The 21,193-nt window shown below is 33.0% G+C and overlaps 2 protein-coding genes and 1 pseudogene across 4 annotated transcripts; 1 reads left to right on the top strand and 2 right to left on the bottom strand.

The window, feature by feature from the left end:
- The first annotated feature begins 4,339 nt into the window (after nt 1-4,339).
- On the top strand, nt 4,340-6,076 carry LOC104748812 (uncharacterized; annotated as a pseudogene).
- A 4,157-nt stretch (nt 6,077-10,233) lies between these two features.
- LOC104747583 (uncharacterized) lies at nt 10,234-14,166 on the bottom strand. Of its 3 annotated transcripts, none has more exons than XM_010469235.3 (14): nt 13,963-14,166; nt 13,774-13,861; nt 13,554-13,658; nt 13,364-13,461; nt 13,197-13,280; nt 12,942-13,123; nt 12,768-12,840; nt 12,638-12,683; nt 12,432-12,541; nt 12,218-12,325; nt 12,075-12,128; nt 11,934-11,995; nt 11,539-11,851; nt 10,234-11,394 (listed from the first exon to the last, which is right to left on the bottom strand). In XM_010469235.3, the coding sequence occupies exons 1-14, from the start codon at nt 14,032-14,034 to the stop codon at nt 10,522-10,524; spliced, it is 2,268 nt and encodes a 755-aa protein (XP_010467537.1). In that variant the 5' UTR covers nt 14,035-14,166; the 3' UTR covers nt 10,234-10,521. The 3 variants fall into 3 exon arrangements, with proteins under 3 accessions (XP_010467537.1, XP_087345365.1, XP_087345366.1); XM_087489239.1 differs by having other exon boundaries at nt 12,942-13,115; nt 13,963-14,129; XM_087489240.1 differs by having other exon boundaries at nt 12,218-12,320; nt 12,942-13,115; nt 13,963-14,108.
- Nucleotides 14,167-14,690: 524 nt separating this feature from the next.
- LOC104747582 (dehydrodolichyl diphosphate synthase 6) lies at nt 14,691-16,666 on the bottom strand. Its single transcript, XM_010469234.3, has 2 exons — nt 16,459-16,666; nt 14,691-15,817 (listed from the first exon to the last, which is right to left on the bottom strand). The coding sequence occupies exon 2, from the start codon at nt 15,781-15,783 to the stop codon at nt 14,899-14,901; it is 885 nt and encodes a 294-aa protein (XP_010467536.1). The 5' UTR covers nt 15,784-15,817; nt 16,459-16,666; the 3' UTR covers nt 14,691-14,898.
- Nucleotides 16,667-21,193: the final 4,527 nt, after the last annotated feature.

Raw genomic sequence — 21,193 nt, 5'->3', positions numbered from 1 at the left:
ATCACCACTAGCTAGCATGAAAACACTGTCCTTCGATTAAGCACATAAACAGTAAAATTATGTCGACTCAAGGGTATTTCCATCAAAATGTATTGACTACTGTAACTTTAAAAAAAAATGAAAAATCATAGGATGCTAATTGAGAAAATGAAGTTATGGTTTTGTGCTCTCTATTCAAGACAAATCATCAGATTTCACAACTCTTTTTTTTTTTTTTTTTTTTTTTTGAAGATTGCTCGTCACAAAAAATGTCTTTGTTTTGGTTAATGGCTCGATTGCCGGAGGGCAATTTGTTCAGGATATGGTTCTCGGAAGTTGGCCTCTAAGTATTGTTATGGGGCCTGAAATAATAACATCATAAAAGTAACATAGTTCGGGTGGACAAAAGTGAGGTTGTCCTCCCAAAATCTCTTCCACCTTCGAGTAAAAAAAGTCATGTGACTAGGTAAAGAACCAAGAAAAGTTGGAGGAGGGAAAGAGAATATTGAGTTTTAAGTCATATCAATAAGGCGTTGTGGCTCAATATGCATATGTGTGAGCTTAGAGAAAGAAGTTCAATTAATGGAAATAATCATTCCGGTTCGGATTATATATTCTTCAGAGCATGGCTAAACAAATTGGATCTGAATCGAAAGTTAAGACAAAAAAAAATGAATGGAAAAGAGGCAAAACTTCTGACCAACGTCTAAAGTATGGTTGAGGTTTTATTTACTTTAGTCGATCTTGTTTATTAATTTTGTCTGTACAGTGTTTCTATATTCTTTTACCAAAAACTAAGATGATATTTCTATTTAGGGCATCTTTAATGGGAGAACTTTTTTTTGTGTTCTTAGATTAAATATATAGTGAAAATAATCTAAGATCAGTTGTTAAGATCATAGGTAAAAAAAATGGGGGAACTAATTTTGGTGTTCTTAAAATAAAGATATAGTGAAATAATGTAAGAAAAAACATGGAAGTTTATACAATTTACCAACCATACTGAAGCTACATGAATATTCATGTATCATATGAATATTGAAGACCAACGAACAAATAGTACACTAGCATCACCATGGTACAGATAATGAATCTCAAGAATGCTACAATTCTGTTTTAGCAGCTTCAATTCTGCTAAGTTTCTGGTCTAAACTTTCCAAGAAAGATTCATAATCCTCCAATGTTCTCTCCTACAATGCCTGAACAATAACACCAAGAACTAAACAAACGGATCAGGGCTTACTTGTGTAGAATTGAAGCTTCTTATCGAACTTCTTATCAGATTTCGTAGTCACTTCCGATCTGAAAGTGAACAATAACGCCAGAAACTAAGCATCAGAAACTCAAAATCTCGAACAACAACAACAACAACAAAACATAATGGCGTGCCAGCTTCACTTTCAGAATCAACAGGAACACCTCTGGAGAGCCCAGATTAACCCTGTTATGGCTGCATTCAGGAATTGCTGAACTTTCTCCCTCGCTAGAATAAGAATTCAAAGAGGACACAAAGTTAGAGATTCAAACTTGCTACAAAACTTATACTCTCCCACAAAGTGTTCAACTTCAATTCTTATCTACTTTAACCCCAAAGCAGAGCCAATCCAAAACGTTTGATTGAAATTAATACAAACAGAAGAAAAAAACGAAACTTGATCATCAGATCAATTCAACTAAAGAAAAATAAGAGAACCCATCAAGGAATCTAGAATTGAAAAGCATTCAAAGACAGAGATCGATTACCGGAGTATGCAAAATCACGATTGGTCTGAGAGGGAGAGTGAAGAAGCTTCGTTCGATTTCGGATAGAAGGGAAGAAATGAAAATTTTTCTTTCTTTCCAAAACATATCGACCAATGAGGATGAGCCACGACAAATGAGAACTGGGTTTGGATCAGTTCTTATTCAAGATCAGAAAATTTGATCTAAACCCACTATTCACTTTTTTATTAATTTTTTTGGGCTTAGAACACATAGTGTGTTCTCCCATTAATGATGGCCTTAGACAACTGACAAAGTGCAACGTGCTTGTAAAACTTGTTCGAACCAAAACAAAAACTAGTAAAAAAAGAGTAATATTAGTAACTACCACTAGACTCAAAAAGAATTGAGAAAATACCACTGAGTCACAAAACTTTGGAAACTACCATTTTTCAGTGATGTGAAAAATCAAAACTGCCCTCAAACAAAAACAAAAGATGTATCAGCATTACATGTGATCTTAATAAATAACGTGTAATACAAAAAAAATACATGTTATAAAAACAAAAGACGACGGAGATCTTAGAATTTGAGATTCAGTGAAATAAAAATGAAGATCTTTGACTATTAAAGGGAGAATGCACATATAAGTATGTAGAGAGTTAGGATAACACTACTGTTGATGGCATAGGAGAGGTAAAAAAGGTGGAGAATCAAGAGCAGTTGGAGAATGAAAAGAGAGGAAGTGATGGTGGTGTTGGTCTTCATAACTGTAGTTAATGGTTAAAAAGAGAGAAGAAAAAAAGTAAGGGATGAAGATGAACAGAAATGGAAGTTGTTGTATCTTTGAACTAAAAAAAAAAAAAGGTATTATGGAGAAGATGAAGACAATAATACTGTATATATTGGGTACTATTTGGTCAAATGGTAGTTCCTTAATTTCTTTTAAAAATTGTGCTATCTACTACATATACTCTAAAAAAAAATGTTTTGTACTTTTCAGCACCAAAAAAGTTAGTCATCTACCATCATATAAGCATAAGCATAAAAGGAGGAATAGTCAATGTTTACGAAAATCTAGACATAACGGGTAATGCTAGGGAATGAAACCGTGAACATGGGGGAGCCTCCTTATCATTTAGGATTTTTGATAAAGTAATTATAAGTAGAAAAGGAAATATTTTTCAAACCAAACGCGTATATATGTTAAGACTTAAGAAAAAGAGGGGACCATGTCTTGTCATTGTTGTTCGTGGGTAAATAAATATCATTGTTTGTCATGCACAAAAGAACTGGACCAAACTAGCTGATTTGGTCGTTCGGATTTAACTCATTGATTAGGTTAGGCTAGTTTATATGACTCAAACTGTCAGTTCCATACTATCAGTCTGCGGATTTTATTTTTCTAATGATATGTCTTTTGATATTATTGTTCAAAATAGTATTACGATGTGGTTATGAATAATTTCGTGTAGGCTTTGATTAGCACTAACGAAATATTATCCAGTCTGGAGTCTGGAAAACCTGAACCAACCGATCCAAACCGTCCACCCAAAAACCGGAATCAGTTTTAATCCTACTAAAGTACTAAATATAATTGCTTGTCCGGAAAGCCAAAACCAAACCGAAAATAATATAAACTGATGATCGAATACTAAATTTTGATGTTCAGGCAGAATGACTGACAAGAAGCGTAAAGCTTGTTGTTTAATTACCATGTTTATTTCATTGTTGCTGAAGTTCTAGTTACTAACGACGAGAAACAACATTTTGATTGTTTGTATCATGGTTACTAATTATTTGTTTAGTAGTTATTGGTTCTGTGGTATATTTCAGCGACGACTTGTCGCCAAAACAGTTACGGGGAAACAAGTAATTATTCACTGTAGACCAGATATATCAACGAATCAGTGATTACACAAAGCAAAGTAATTTGTTAGCCCATTGCTAGTGTTATCAGACCCTGATAAGTGATAACCCTAGTGATGATTTGGTAAGTAGACTGGTATTGTTTACCATGTTCAAAATTACTCAAACCTATACGATGACAAAATAGATGGACCTATCAATCTTGTGAAGTCAGGCAAATTTCATATTAATTTGTGTGTCACAGTTAGATCTCAAATACATAAGCTTAATTATTGAAACCATACTGAAGCCCAACCCACTCTATTTAAAGTCAATGGTCGCGGGGTGAACGGGACCGACCACCCTCGCGTTGGTTTCCGTGACAAGTTGTCGACTGCTCACAATTCCATGCTTTCAAATAAACAAAGACTTTTCATTTTCTTTCTATATTAATGTTTGAAAGTAAGATCAAAACACCCTGTAACTCTTACGTATTCTTCTAATTTAGTTAATACTAAAACACTTGTAGTGATAAATTCGTTGGCCAAAATAAATTATTGTTAATCGTTGATATGGACAGTCTGGAGAGACACAGATCATGGAGAAAACTTTAATGAAGTTGTCTATAAATTTAATTTTGTGTCATTTGTATTGGTACAATTTGTACTTTATATAATTTGTATATTGAGTCTACATTATTTATTCGCTAACCATGTTAACTTGTGCCCACATTTAGTGAAGTCATCTCCACACGATGGGAGAGGTGTGAGTATATCTGTTTCATACAAACATATTGGATCATAACCAAAACTGTAAAAAAAAAATGGCTGCTGATGAGGAAGAGCCAATATGCCGTTTATCTCATCCAACCCACCCTCACACCCTTTCCCGTAGAGCTGGAAGAATCCCTCCATCAGGTTGCTTCGCGTGCGACAAAGAAGAACCCTCACCGTTGGCTACCTTCTATTACTCTTGTACTACTTGCGATGTGGAGTTCCACGATACTTGTCATTTGTATCCGAGGAAGCTGACACACCCTTATCACCTTTAACATCCTCTCACCCTCACCACTCAAATAGAGATCATATCTAACAAAGCCGAACATGGTTACATATTCAAGAAATGTAATTGGTGTGGAGATGATTTGGGAGATGGATCACAATTCTATTGTTGTTCTATATGTAACTTTTGTTTGGATCTTTCTTGCTCCCACGGTTTTCCAACTCTTACTATCGCAAAACCAAAAAGCCATCATCATTCACTCTCTTTATTCCCTTGGCCCCTCTTAATTCCATGTGTAGCTTGTGGGCTGGTTAGTTTGTTGGAACCAAGTTATGCTTGTTTCCAATGCAACTATGTGGTTCATAAGAGTTGTATTGACATACCGCGTGTCATAAAAATCACGCGTCACCCACATCGTCTCTCTCACACTCCTTTCCTTCCACCCACAACTCCATCTTGTCGAGTTTGCTACAAGATGGTCGACATCAAATATGGCCAGTATTCTTGCGATCATGAAGGTTGTTCTTATGTTGCCCATTCGAAATGTGCAACACATAGGAACGTTTGGGACGGGAGAGAACTCGAATGGGAACCAGAAGAACCCGATGAAAGTGAAGATATTGCGCCATTCAAGAAAGTGGGTGATAATATGATAAAGTACTTTTGTCATGAACATCATCTAAAGCTTGAGAAGTATGATAGTGTTCGAGACGCAAAGAAACAATGTCAAGCGTGCATCCTTCGTATAGACTCTTATGATTTCTACAATTGTATACAATGTGAGTTCTTTCTTCATGAGGTATGTGCTGGTCTTCCTAGAAAATTGGCTCATGCATTGCATAAGCATCCTCTGGTTCTAGACCCTTCTCCCATATTCGATTACAATTCCACAAGTTGTTCGACTTGTGCCCGTGAGTCCACTGGTTTCAGGTACAAATGCTCATCAAAAACTGATTGCGACGATGATGACTTTCAGTTAGATGTTCGTTGCATTTTAGTTCCTGAGTTATTCACCCACAAAAATCATGAGCATCCTATATTCATCTCAACATCATATTCAAGAAAAGGTATCATTTATTGCCCTGGCTGCAAAGATAGTGTTCGTAGTGAGTATTATCTACAATGCACTACATGTTCATTTGCTATGTGTTATCGATGCGCTACAATTCCGTATGAGTTAAATTACAAATATGATGCACATCCTCTCTCACTATGCTACGGAGAAGATGCAGAGAAAGCATATTGGTGTGAAGTATGCGAGAAAGAAGTAAATCCAAGAGAATGGTTCTACTCATGCAACAAATGTTGCATCACTGTCCACCTCGAGTGTATATTTGAATCTTCCATTTACGTCAAGTCAGGTTACACGTTCTATTTTGGCTCTGAATCGATGAAAATTCTTGGCAACAATAGTCATACTCGACCGATTTGTTATAAGTGTGACCAGCGTTGCCCGAACTCCATATACTACAAATTGTTCGAGAAGGATTTTTGTTCTTGGTTTTGTATTTGGACATCCAGCATGGACAGTTTTGAGATAGAATAAACCTTAGATGGTTTCTGAACCGCGAAGATAGTTCTTTTGTAATAACATCAATTATCTTTGGAAGAAGTTAATTCTATTTTGGTTTATCTTTAGCTACTTCCTCGGGAAATATCTTTGTCATGAGCTATATTGTGAAGTTTCAAAAGCATAATTAGAGCATTTGCAGTGGGGAGAGATTTCCACGGTCTCTCAAATATATTATTTTAATGTTAATTGATTAATTTAGTTATTTATTTAAATTTTAAGAAAAATAAAAATTTAAATCAATTATCTGTTGCCACATGTATGTGTAGTCTCTCATGAAGTTCTCAAAAAATTTCATTTGACAATTGATTCTCACTTTTCACTACTTCTCGCTCCTATTTTTCATTATTTTTTTACTTTTGTAATGGTGAAAACTATCACATGCCCTTACAATTACATGGTGTTGCAATTTACTCTAAAACTAAATCCAACTAATGATGGAATGATTGTTAATAACTTAATACTATGGCCCCGATTGGTGAAGGCTTTTAAGACTGATGAAAAATATAATAGATATGTTAACACAACCTCTTAATTTGTAGTATTATTAAAAGCATCATTACTGGAGAGAACATGTCACCGTTGCTCAAAGAAAAAAATTAATATTTAATATATGACTAGTAAGAAATTGACATGTGTTGAAAAATATTGAGCAACGATTCTTTCCCCGGTAACTTCAGCAACGGTTCTTCTCTTTCTCTCTCCTGTTTGTATTTTTTATTAAAGGAATTTGGGGGAAGCAACCACCACTAATGATGGCCTAAGGCACCATCAAATTTCGTTCTATTTAAAAAAATTGTTAAATCAAAAAATTCACAGTATAAGTTGTCTAGTTATGATAAAAAAATTGTTAGTATCTTTATTAAAATTTTATATTTAAAGTTAGAATATTACATTATTATTATTATTTCTAAAATTTTCATTTAGATCAAGAATTACAGAAAATTCTATAAATTTAGAAAGATGTATGTTAAAATATCTAGAGAATATAATACAATTGGATATTGAAATTCAAATTGTTTGGATTAAACATATTGAAATCTTACATTTGATACAAAGAGACTTATTCATATAATTAGCCTATATTCTAAAGAAATGTATGCACATGTTTAATTTGCCTTGTTAGGTCAGTGATGTACGTAATGTTTAATTCCTTTGTTGTTTTATGTTTCTTCTAGATGAGAATCTTTTTTCTGGCGAAGCAGTGCTTCCATGAAAAACTTCTAAGCATGACAAAGATGCTGAAATAGCAAATCTTGGCATGGTTTACGTCGAAAAATTAGATGATGCTAAAGAAGCTGGAGGGGAAAAATCCAGACTCTGCACATTGATTTTAGTAGAGGGAGATTCTGCAAAATCTCTTGTTGTAAGTGTTCTATATTTCTTCTGATTTATGCTAGCTGTTTAGTTACTAATTAATATCTTGTTGTAAGTGTCCTATAGATTGTATACATTTGATACAAAGAGACTTATTCATATAATTAGCCTATATAAAAAATATTCATTTGGAAACCATATTTTCTCGAATTAAAACACATGTATATAAAAAAGTCTATAGAACAAAGAACAAAAAGAAAATGTGAGCCAAACAAAAGAAAAATGTGAGCAAAATAAAAGGAAAATATGAGTCAAGAAAAATAAAAGAAGACTCATAAAGTACACAGTATGGATTCAAACTTGTACTATTAGAACACAACATTAGACAACTAAACCATCATACTGAATTCACATGAACGCCCTTAAATCTGATCTTCGTTAATCTTTTGGTAACATAGAATTATACTGTGACAAAGAAATAAATGTATGATGTTACTTGATCATTGTTGTTTATCGAACTTACCTAATTGCATTTTATAAGTCAGTGCAAGATCGATAAACAGTTAATGATCATAATGTTTTCTTTATCACCGTTTAATTCGATGTTACCACAAAATCGACGAAGATTAAGATTTGAGGGTTTTCAACAGATTTCACTCACTTTTAATTACTGGCTATGAATATCTCTTTCATCAACGCAAACATCATTCATTATAACACATAATTTAGGAATATTGAACTCTTGTTAATGGTTGTCATATAGGATCTCGTTAACATGCTTGGGTAAATATATATATATATATATATATATATATATATATATATATATATTGTAGCTATTCTTAATTTTTTTTTTCCACAAAGATTAACTTTATTAATTTAACAATTGTCTTTACATAGAGCTTCTAAGAGCCAAACTGGTTTTACTACAGAATTAACGTAAAAATTATTGTCAATACAACCATTCTTAGCCAATACATGAGCCACATTATTACATTCTCTCTTGACAAAGTTAAAAGAAATATTGTTCCAACGTGATGCCCACAGGTCAATATCTTTCAATAAATTTCGTAAAGAACCATTTGGCTGTCGTTTATGCACCATGTTAATCAATACTTCACAGTCTCCTTCAAAGATTATTGAATGATAATCTCTGACCCAAGCTTGTTGCAAAGATATAAGGAGACCTTTTGTTTCAGCCTCCAAAGCTGATCCTGCATATATTTTTGATGCACCCCACATCAACGATTCTCCTTGATGATTCCTGAAAATCCATCCACATGTACCCTGTTTCGCCTGATCATTATACCCTGCATCAAAATTGCATTTTATAAACGGATAGGTTGATGGCTTCCAAAGTTGTATGTTGTGACCGGCGTTGTGTGCTGACTCCTTAGGTTGTATAGTTTTAATCCATTCTTTCGTTTCCGATTTGGCCATAAGAACAGTTTTGGTTACACTTTCGCGGTAGTTATTAAAGATGATGTTATTCCGTGCCTTCCAGATTCGCCACAGAAGGAAAAAAGGTAGTAGGGAATCAAACGAGTTTGTTGTCTTAGCTGATAGTGATATGATGTTAGATATCATCTCCTCAACGGAAGCCGGTAGTTGGTTGATATTCAAAAGTGTTGTACTTGACATCCGCCATGTCATAGCTGCGAAAGGACATGAGAATAAGGCATGGTGATCTGTTTCGTCTGTCTGTTTGCATCTTGGACATTTTGATTCAATATTCATACGTTTCTTGCGTAATCTTGTGGTTACTGGTAAAGTTTTTGTAATAATTCGCCAAAGGAAGTGTTTTATTTTTGGTAGGATCTTCAATCTCCAGATTCTGTTTTTGAGCTCTGCCGATCCATGTGGTGTTAAAGGTATGTCTCCAGGATCAAAAGGGTAATGAGTGAGAAACCAATATCCCGTTTTGACAGTATATTGACCCGATCTTGAGTAGTTCCATATAAGTTCATCCATGTCTTTAGCCAGAGATAGATGAATGTTTTGGATCGAATTATGCTCTATTTCTAGAATGAAAATCTTTAGTTTTTCTTTGTTCCAGGTCTGAATATCGCCACTAGTTGAGATCAGCTTTTCAAGGAGTAACGTAGTGTGAGGGTTTAATGTTTGTACTGGTCTCGGAGGATCAGAATCGAAAATATTATCAATACCAAGTCGTATGTTCTTCCCATCTCCCACTATGTACCGTGACCCTTTCTTAATAAGATCCAACCCTATCAATATAGATGACCAACCATAGGATTGATTTTTCCGAGCACAAGCATCTAATATTGTATCATCTCTATAATATCTATTCTTCATAACTCTTGCAAATAGCGAATTGGGATATTGTAGCTATTCTTAATTATATAAACTTTTTTGTAAACGATTTTATTTCCAATTGGCTCGTTTGAGCTGATCTTGTACGTTGTTGACAAAAAAACAACCTTTATTCTATATATGAAATTGTGACGCTAATTAATTTACTCGTTCACACAAATACAAATATAACATTCACAAAGATGTTGAACAAAATAATAATAATAAAAAAATTGATTGTATATTTTAGAGTCTATTAGAAATTTAACCTTTACACTATAAATTTTTAGTATTGAGATATATTTTATATTATGTTCAAAATGGCATTTTATTCCTTAACTCCTATAAAAAAATTTCATTTCAAATTATGGATTAAATGTTAAGAAAATCACAGATTTGGTATATTTAGTTTGTAAACGTCTAGAACAATAAATCGTTTTCATTTAAGTATAAAGAAATTGAACAAATGTGTAGTAAACAGGATCCAAAGAACAAGAACGATGGAATCGTGAATGAATCTGATTTGATAGAAAGGAAGAAAATTATTTGAAATCTAAATGAAACAAAGATACGAATAAATATCTAATTTGCGACTATTATATTACTCACGGCCAAAATTTCTCTCTACCAGTGACCAAATAAAAACGAAAAGAAACAAATTGGTTCAAGTTACAACAACATGTCGTACCTACAAATTGTGAAGTGAGACCGTGACTGACGAGAGACCTTCTGACTCGTTCTGAAGGTGCAGCTTGACTTCAGGCCCCCAAACACGAGTAGGGTTACCAATTTCACCTGAACAGACTTGAGAGACTTTTTGGTCTCTTTGTCTTCTCTGATGATAAGGAGTCGCTCTCCTCTTTGCTAGACGCGTGCTGACTTGATTTCTCAAGAACTTTTAGAAGATCGCTCATAGATTTGTCAGAAACAAAGCTGCTGTTTGCTTCTTGAAGCTCCTTCACAGGCAAGTCGTTGTGTTTTACTTTTTGTGTTTCCTTTGAACGGTTCTTTGAAGTCTTTGGCTTAGGCGGCTCACAGATCGGTGCATTTTTGCCATGCTTATTACTCTGATGCTGATTTTCTGCTGCTGAAACAGAGAGACTTCCAAACGCCTCTTGGTCATCTGATCTCGACCTCTTTGAAGTCTTTTGCTTAGGCGGCTCAGAGACCGGTGCTTCTTTGCTACGCCGTCTTTTCAGCTTTTGAACTACAGACTGATCTTGATTCTTTGCTGGACCAGTAAGGGTTCTTGGACATACCTCGGTCTCTTGATCATTCTTGTTCTCACTGTCTTCTCTCGTCTTCTTCAAAATTTTTAAAACAGATGATGCATTTGAGCCATGGACTGGAGCTTGATTGTTGTTATCCTCCTTGGAGGATTTAGAAACTACCAACTCATCCTTCTTCTCCAAGCAAGCCGCTGGAACAATTTGCTCACTGGTGCTTTGCTCCTTGACTGAGTTTAGAGGTTCCATGACGATACCTTCTGTGATGGTGTCCAGAATGATTTTGCCAAGAACAAATCTTACTTCGCATGGATTTCCCTTCCCAAGTGAGAGATAGTCAATAGAGAATCCCTCCTTTTTGCTTTCGTATGATTTGACATCACTCAATCTCGCAAACCCTTCTGCTACATCTCTCCCCTTTCTCTTCGGTATGAACACCTGAAAAACCACATCCATCAATTATAACCATTATTAGCTGGTTTGATTCAAACATAGATTAGCATACTTGAATAAAGAATATATGTCTTAACACAATGAATCTGTGTACTCATACTGAGAAGTAAATATGCACTTTGTACTAACCAGACCAGAGAATTTGAAATCCGGGTATAGGTATAGGGATTCGCGGAGAGCCTCTATACCAGTCAGAACGTACTGAGTATCTTTTAATAGACATGTGAATTCTGAAACGGCTTCAACAAGATCTTCATCAGATCTCCTTCTCAAAGATTTATATACCTCAGGAGTGTATCCGACTACTGAAGTTTCATCTTCTCTAGCAAATTCAACAGCTTTGCTCCAGTCTCTATGGTAGAGCAAAGCAGCGAAAGCGCGCACCACAATAGCCTCCTGGGGGTTACGCACTAGTGCAATGTGAAAAGCTAACACTGCAATCCTGTGTAAAACAAATCAAGACATTAACCAGAGCTCATCGACGAGAAGATTCATATTCCCATTGATATACAGATATGACGCACCATAGTTTGGAATCTGCAGGTTGATCGCAGGAAATCAGTTTGTCCATATTGGAGAATAACCTCTACATAAACCATAAACAAAACTCAGAAATATCAAAATGGATTCACTATAAAATGCTTCTGCATGAAGATATCACGTACCGCTAGCAAGGAACTCGATAGAGATGTTTCACTAGCTTGTTCCAGGTAAGCTGCCTGAAATCCAAATTTATCCAAGTTAAAAGTGTTAAAATGAAGAGACAGAGAGAGAGAGAGAGATAGTTGAAGATTGACAAATGACATACCTGAAAAGGAAGTAACACGTGAAGTAGTTTGAACTTCATGAGAAGAAGGATGGAAGGAGCAGCAGCTCCATACGCAAGCATATAATTCATTTCCATGATTAATCTAAACTGAGCAAAGACAGAGGAGGATTTTAATAGCTGAGACCATGAACATATTTCATTTAACAAAAAGGAAGTGATTCCAAGTATATCACAGTTCAAGCAGTCAAAGTACCTGGTCCAAATTCGCAACGGAAGATACAAATTCAGGTATTGCAGTCTCAACATCATTTGATAATGATAGACCCAATCGTGCTGCAATTCTTAACCCCCTAAGAATTCTAGCTGTATTTGGAAATAAAACCATGACACAATGGTTAGGACTTTAAACTACATAACTGTCTAGATACAAGGCCGTGAGTACAATATGTAAGGGCATACCACAATCTTCCTTGAATGAAAAATTTGCAGGGATAAGTGTACGAAGCTGCATTTGCAATAGCAAACAATGATTAATAACATAAGAAAAAACAAATAGATGTATCCAGGAAAAGTAAGCTGAGTTAGTCACCTTAAGATCCGTCAAGTCTTCCATTCCGTTGGTGTAGTCATAAATTTTAAGTTCAAAGGGATCATAGAATAAACTGCACCAAGATTTAAATACCACAAATAAGTTGGGAGTGTATGATTCAGCCAAATATACAACAGTCCGTTTCCGCACATACAAGTATTTCAGAAACTACACCTGTTAATTGTGAAATCGCGCTGCAAGCTATTCCTCCAACGATTGAAGTCTTTTACATCGCAACCAGAATACAATTTGAAGAGGCTTTTATTCTTGTCTGCCTCGATAGCTAGTGGAAAAGGCTTCTCCAAATCATTTTCAGGCTCACTGTCACTGTGTGCCACGGTATCAAAACTGGATACCTATAAGAGAAGTGTCAAGTAATACACAAAGAAAACTGCGAAAAGCATAAAATTATATGGCCATAAAACTGACCTCAATTATTGAACCTCTCATCCACACATGACAAATAGGGAACCGTTTCCCAATAACCTGAGCACGATGAAACAGCCGTCGGATCTACAAAACAAACGAGATACGTGAAGCCATAATACATAAAGTCCTAAACAATGTAACATAATCAGAAAATAAATGCACTAAACCTGCTTAAGATTAGCTGTAGTGATCACATCATAGTCTTTTGGCACTCTATGTAGTATCAAATCCCTTACACATCCACCCACAAGGTATGCATCGAAACCTAAGGCAATGATCAAACAGTTCAGCTTCTTCTTACTCTTCCACATCAATGCTAACAGTAAACCTAAATCCTAAAACATACAAAATACAAACCTTGACGTCTAAGGAGTCTCAAGACATTCATAGAGGATTCTGGGATCATTGAATTTCTAATTCCAGCATCACTTGCTCGTACCTTCTTCCACTTCGATGTATCAACTGTCAAAATCAATCCATAAAGAAAGAAAAAAAACAAAAAAGGAACAACCTTTAACTTTGAACTTGTAGTTACGTCCAATCCAGCTTACAAGTACCAACAAAAACACAAAAGCACCTGAATTTATATCTTCATCAATAACTGGACGGATGGTAGAACACTTCTCCATGACTCCCTCAGCAAGCGTGCAGTTACTTCTCTGCAACTAGAGACGAGAAGAAACCCGCAGATGAAGTGTTCGACCAATTGCCGCAAAGAGATTAAATCAACTAAACGAGAGAATCCGAAGAGGAGAAAGTTACCCACCTTGGAGTAGACCGCAGTTAAGTTTTGAGACCGAAATAATAAGTTTCCTTTGCGCCTAATGAAACCCGCCATGGCAAAGACTCAAAAACATGGCTCTTTTAAGCCAAAAGTAGAACCATTTTTTTGCGGAGAGCAGAGAGAGTCGCGACGTTTTAGGTTTCAATTGCGAGTTTAAGTCACGAGTGTGTACTACTCTAACCTACCGAACCAGAGTTCAAACCCGGTACGGTTTAAGTATCAATCCCGGTTTTTCGGGTTTTATTATAGCTAAACCGAAATTTCATATTGCAATCAAGGCTGAACCGGTAAAGATCTAAATTTATTGCTTCAGATCTTATTTTGGTTTTGAAAAACAGCAGTCAAATTGTTTCATCACTACAACAAGCTTGTTGCGGCACACAGTTAAAATAGTGTTTTGTGAGGGAACATTGTCTTTAGTCAAGGTTCTTTGTTTCAAAACGATTTGGTTGTGTTCTTTGGGGTTTCAAAGGATCCAATCACAGATCAAAAGGAATGTTTGGTAGGTTCTTGATGATGAGGCCTTATATCGTAATAGTAACGGTTCCAAGCTTGTGGGAGCGCAAATGAAGAAGTGTAATATAGTTATGAACTGAGTTTTATGTATGTACATGACTGGATTTGTAGACAGAAGTGGTTATCTATAATCTTTTTTTTTTGCAGGATAGAAAAGAGTCTATGTACATAACAAAACTTAAAGAGATTAAGAATAAAACCAGGAAGTAAGATGTCATTAGGTGGGTGGGACTTTCTCGTTAATGGTTCATAAACAAAATCTCGAATGAGTTTGTGTGTAAAATACATTGTTTGTTGTTCTTTGTAATCCCAAGTTTCCTTTTGATAGTATACCACAAAAGCATCACACCAGAGTACGAAGCCAAATAGAGAAGAGAGCTTTTGTATATCCTTCATGACAAATCACAATTGTTTCTTTCTCTTCTCTAAGTATGAGTGGCTTCTCTGGAAGTTCAATATAGCCCAGACCAAATGCCTCAGACCGATCTCAGGCCACAGAGCAGCCGGAGAACAGAGCTGGGAATTACCTGTTTGCCATAAGAGAAAATTGCTCAACCTCGTCTCTCCTGAACTCCTGATGAGTATATCAGGATTCGGCGCCACACTCATCTGCATATTCTCCTCAATATCCACCAACTGTATCTTCTTCTCTTGGTTCTCCATATCCTTTGCTTCTATATCACTATCCTCATGTTTATAACTACCAGACGCTTCAATATTATCTAACTTGTTAATACAAGATTTCTTGACAGCTTGTAAGATCTCATCTGTCGAGTTATAGGCAATGCAGATAAGAAGCACTACCCGACTATTCTTAGCTGTGGCCTTCATGACTTCTTCTGCAGCATCTCTCACTTGGTCATTTAGAAGCGCCAAGTTACCAATAAAATACACCCGAATCCCATACTGATGCACGATACTCTCTTTCTCAAGCAAAGACTTAATCTTTTCCAGCATCAAATCCATTAGACACTGTACCTCCTCAGGTTGTCTTCTAAAATTATCAATGCTAAATGCGTATATCGTTACATACTTAATACCAAGCTCGTAGCAGTATTGTAGCATCAACATAAGCGCAGAAAACCCAGCTTTATGACCAGACCCTTCTTCAAGACCACACTTCTTTGCATATCTACGATTCCCATCCATGATAAAGGCGAGATGGTTAGGTATAGGACCCATAGATATGACACGAAACAAACATCTTCTTGAAAACCCGAATATTTGCTCGAGCAGTTGGTTAATTCCACCGTTCATACGTTTTATTTGACCCGCAAGTTCAGCCATTTGAGATTCCACCTTCTAGTATCCTCAGCTATCTCTAAGGGAATGCAAAACATTCAAAAGCCATTATCAGTAAAAGGATAAAAGACAAAGCTACATCAACAGCACACAATGCAACCTAAAATTAGTTCTGCACAAGTATCATCCAAAAGTATCCACATGTAACGCCAAACCAAGATAGATGATGCTCTTGGAACAACTAAAATTTAACAACAGATAATAAAACTTGCCCTTTATTTATTACCAATCCTACAAGTTACAATATGTTGAAAATATCAGTACTAAGTTCTATATCAGTATTAGGTGAAGAATTCGAATTCTTTTATCAAGAAACTGACGTCACCAATATAAATAGTTTTGGCTGCTTCACACAAACCCATGGAGTTAGTTAAAATATCCCTCAAATAGAAGAATACAAAAAAACAACTAACACTTGAAACACAATACCAAAACAGAATCAGCACAAGACGAACAAAACAATCAATCAATTTGCATGCTTTTGAATATCGAAACAAACATCGATTGGATCAAACGAATTCAATCAACAGATTCAGAACACAAAGAAACAAAACTCCGATATTAACAATACCCAGAAGCGTGAGAACTCTTAAAATACTCCAAAGCAAGTATATCCAGAAAATTTTTGGTAAAGCAAGGTGTTAAACAGTTCGATCCTACCTGAGAGATAACGAGATCAAGCGCCGTGCCTAGCTTGTAAAGGAAATCGATTTCGGAATCAAAAGCTCTTCACTCTTTGAATCGAAAACAGATGAATATTTCTTCTTTACAAATAGTTGACGGCGGCGACAGTCGACAGAGATTCTCCGTTCAAGAGCTCTGACTGTGAAAGAGAAAGGCAGAGAGAAGAGAAGAGAGAGTAAGGAATATTTTTTTACTAGGGAAGAAATATATAAAAACCAGTACCGGTTAAATCTGATTAGTCCGGTATAACCCGGTTCGGGACTTCCTATTAGAAAGTTTGGTGCATTCTGCATTGCATTGCATTTTATTTTAGGTTTTTGGATTTCAAATGTAAAAACTAACCCTACGTGTGAAGAAGTATGAACTGACTTCTACGTTTCGAGTTCTAAATTTATTTACCGGATTTATCTCTTTACAGTTTACGTTCTCTTTCGATTCATATTAGACTAGGTGCTTCCCCACGCAACGCGTGGGTTGTAGTGTAGTTGGTACTTTCTTGTTTTTTTTGGTCTTTTTCGTTTTCTCTTTTGTATTATTTCGTTTTAATTAGGCATATACGGGCTTTGCCGTCACTTTTATTTATACACTATATGTTTATACCATTTCGTTCAGATGTGTATAATTGTGGCATTTAGTTTTTATGAATTATGAAGATATTGTTTCTTGCTTTTGAGGATCCAATCTTATCATTGACTGATATTGTTTCCAATACATTTATTGTATTATAGATTTTTTAATTAATTGCTTATGTAAACCCTTCATACGTTGATGTTGCAATAATAAGTTATTTTTTAAAAATATCTTCCGTGTAAGTGATTATGTTTGTATGCCCATGTTTTGGTCTAATATCAATAAGATCGTTTCTGTTTTTCTTTAGTTGGCTTTGAAACCAATATTAAGTTAAGCAAATAATGGGTCGAATTATGGTGTTAATAAGTAATATAAATTCTTATGTATATATATTGTATATATGTGACTATAAATTTAGCTAACTAAAAAATTATGTAATATTTAAATACAATCTTGAACATATATATATATATTTTTTTATTTCTGGGAGGAATGTATGCAAATATTGGATAGAAGTTATTTTTTGAGTTAAATGACCTTTAATGTCTTTAAAGTGAGTTAAATATTAATAAATTTTTATATGTGTCTTGACTTTTTTTAAAAGGAATACCAAGTGTTTCCTTCCAAATTTGAAGTGATATAGTATTTTAGTTTTCTTATATGATTTTATGAACTTTAATGTAAAAGTTTTTCAAAGTAATAAGTACACTCACTGATTGAATTATAAAATTTGGAGAAATGTTTATTTCGTTTAATCATCGGCTCTTTTAAATAAATTAAATAAGTATGTTGTTATTCCTACAAATAGGACAACATATATTATAGTTTAACCATGGAGTTAAGCAATGGAAATGGAACTTGTGATTGCAAGACAAAATGCTTATATGTTACACATTGATCGTTTAAAAATGAATAGGAACATCTAATTCTCAAATAAAGTTGATTGTTTTGTTAAAACCAACATATGTGAATTTAAATTTAACTATGCAAATTTAAAAAATAAATATGAATAAATTAGAAAGGCAAGAAATATAAAAGAAATATTTTTTATATAAATAAAATAAAAATTGAAAACAATGTTAAATATATATAATACTTTCTACATTAAAATATAGAATCAAACTCTTACAAGTTACAACACATATGAGATATAACAACATTTGATATTGGTAGGAGAGGAAGAGAGAATGTTTACTATAAGATGGTAATCCAAATTAATGGAGATGAATCTTTAAAAAATAGAACAATGTAATATCTATATAAATATAATACTTTCTAAATTAAAATATAGAATCAAACTCTTACAACACATATGAGATATAACAACATTTGATATTGGTGGGAGAGGAAGAGAGAATGATTACTTATAAGATAATAATCCAAATTAGATAAAGGAGATAAATCTTTTAAAATAAGAACAATGTAAAATATATATCATGTAGTCTCTAAAATTAAAATTTAGCATTAACAATTTACAATGATATTTCATTTTTTTTTACAACCCATACAACAAAAATAAGAAATCAAAAATAACAAAAAAAAATGAAAAATGATTTGAGGTATTGTAGAAGAGAATGAGAGAATGTGAAAATGAGATAGTAAAAGAATGTCAATATGAGATAATGATAGATTGAGAGAATGCTTATTTATATGATAAGAAATGATGGAAGTTACATTTAGAACTATGGAGTTACAATAATAAGAATGCTTATTGAGTGGTAGAATATGATTAATGCATAATTTATTTTATTTTCAGTTATAATTTTATTTTAATGTGTGAGTTAAATGTATTGTGTTTATTGGATCTTAAATATTGTTTAAAGCAATTAGAAAGCAAATAAAAAATATAAAAAAAAAATTAGAAAACATTAAATGAAAATCAACCAATAAGGAGAGACCAAAACCTTACTTTTATATATATGATATATTGCTTTAAACTTTGAAATGAGAAATATATTATAAACAATAGTTTTACATGAGAAATATATTAATTTAGCCAACCAAAATATGAATATAAGTTGAGATAAGTTTAGCCAACCAAAATAAATAAAAAATATTAAAATTTAACCAAAAATAATTTCTCTTGAAAGATAATAAGTTAGTAGGAGGAATGAATTAATGTACAATTATTGGATATGAGTTACATTTGAGTTAAATGGAGTTACATGTCTTTAATTATAAATAAATATTTTAATTTTTTATAACCTAAAATAAAAGGAATACCAAGTGACTGAATCAAAATTCACATGATTTGGTTGTTTGTTGATATAAACTCAACACTTACACATAATATTTCAAAATAAAAAATATTACTTTTTAAGTGACAAACTAAATTAGTTTTCTTATAAAATTATATGAATTCTTCAATCTCAATAATTTTTAAAATCCCAAAGATAACTTATATTTTTTTGGTTTTCACTCATCAATTTAATTTATAGTGCTAGATTTCATACTAATGGTTTCATCTTTAGAGAATTTAGTGAAATGATATTTTTAAAATTATATTTTATTTTTATATTTAAGTTCCAGTTGAATATGTTTTGTTTTTTGGATCATTTTTATTTTGATTAAAGACACAAAAACCAATTGTTTAATTATGTTCTTTTTGTTTTCAAAAACCTCAAATCATAAAAAAAAAAAATATATTGATCTCTGCAGATTTACAATTGGATCACAAAACAAAATAGTCTTTATAAATGGATAAATTGATAATTATATTGATCTTTAAATATTATATTGATCTTTATAAATTATTTAAAATGATACATGAATATGTGAGATAACCAGAGACATAATAGATAATTACATATGGATCATTTCAACTTTATGATCTTATTGTGTGGTGAATATTGTAAGGAAGCATGAACATAATGACTTATAAGATGTTAATATAAAATAGAAAATGGAGATAAACATTTTAAAAGATTAAAATAAATATATAAGATATACATATCATACAAACTCTAAAACTAAGCTTTTACAATGATATTTGATTTGATTTTTTATAACCCATACAACAATAATAACAAAAAAAATACAAAGAAAATGGAGATAAACATTTTAAAAGATTAAAATAAATATATAAAATATACATATCATACAAACTCTAAAACTAAGCTTTTACAATGATATTTGATTTGATTTTTTATAACCCATACAACAACAATAACAAAAAAAATACAAAAAAAATGGAGATGAACATTTTAAAAGATTAAAATAAATATATAAAATATACATATCATACAAACTCTAAAACTAAGCTTTTACAATGATATTTGATTTGATTTTTTATAACCCATACAACAACAATAACAACAAAAATACAAAACAAAACAAAACAAAAAAGAGATTTGAGAGTAGTGGAAGAAGATGAGAGAATGAAAGAGTGATAGACTAAGAGAATAAAATAATGAGTATTTATAGGAAGAGAAATGATGAAAAATTACATTTAGAAAAATAAGAGTTACAATTCTAATTTATTGTTTTGTTTTAATACAATTGATTAATACTCCCTCCGTTTCAAAATATAGGATGTTTTAAGCAAAGCACGCAGAATAAGAAGACTTTACTTTTAATAAGTTCAACCAATCAAAAACAATATTGCATAATATAAAATACTAAACTAATCTAAAAGTTGCATTGAAATTTGAAAACATCTTATATTATGAAACAACAAACTTCTCTAAAACATCTTATATTTTGAAACGGAGGGAGTACAACTTAGTGGAGAAATAAAGTTAATGCATAATTTATAGGGAGAAGCTACAAAGATTTCAGTTTTATATTATGTGAGTTAAATGTGAAAATTAATTGTTTTAAATTTGTGTTTTAATATAATTTTTTTTTTGTTAAAATTGAAATTGTCAAGTGGACCAATAAGGAGAGACTGAAACTCTACTTTTTTATATATATGATTTGAATTTGTTTGAACCAAATCTACAAAGTACGATACACCAATCACCACCATTCACCACTAATAAATACAAATTTACTTTTTTTTTTTCTATGAAAAATCACATCGCACCACGTATAATCTAGTCTATGATTACGTTTTAAATGTCCTCGAAAAAAATATTTCTCAACCTATATCATTCTAATGAATGCATTGCTCGAAACCTATATTTCTACAGAATAATAATAT

The sequence above is a fragment of the Camelina sativa genome, chromosome 15 (genome assembly GCF_030686135.1).
Source record: "Camelina sativa cultivar CO46 ecotype springtype chromosome 15, ASM3068613v1".
Lineage (NCBI taxonomy): Eukaryota > Viridiplantae > Streptophyta > Magnoliopsida > Brassicales > Brassicaceae > Camelina > Camelina sativa.
Note: the sequence above shows the minus strand (reverse complement) of the source record. Positions and strands in the feature narration are given on the sequence as shown.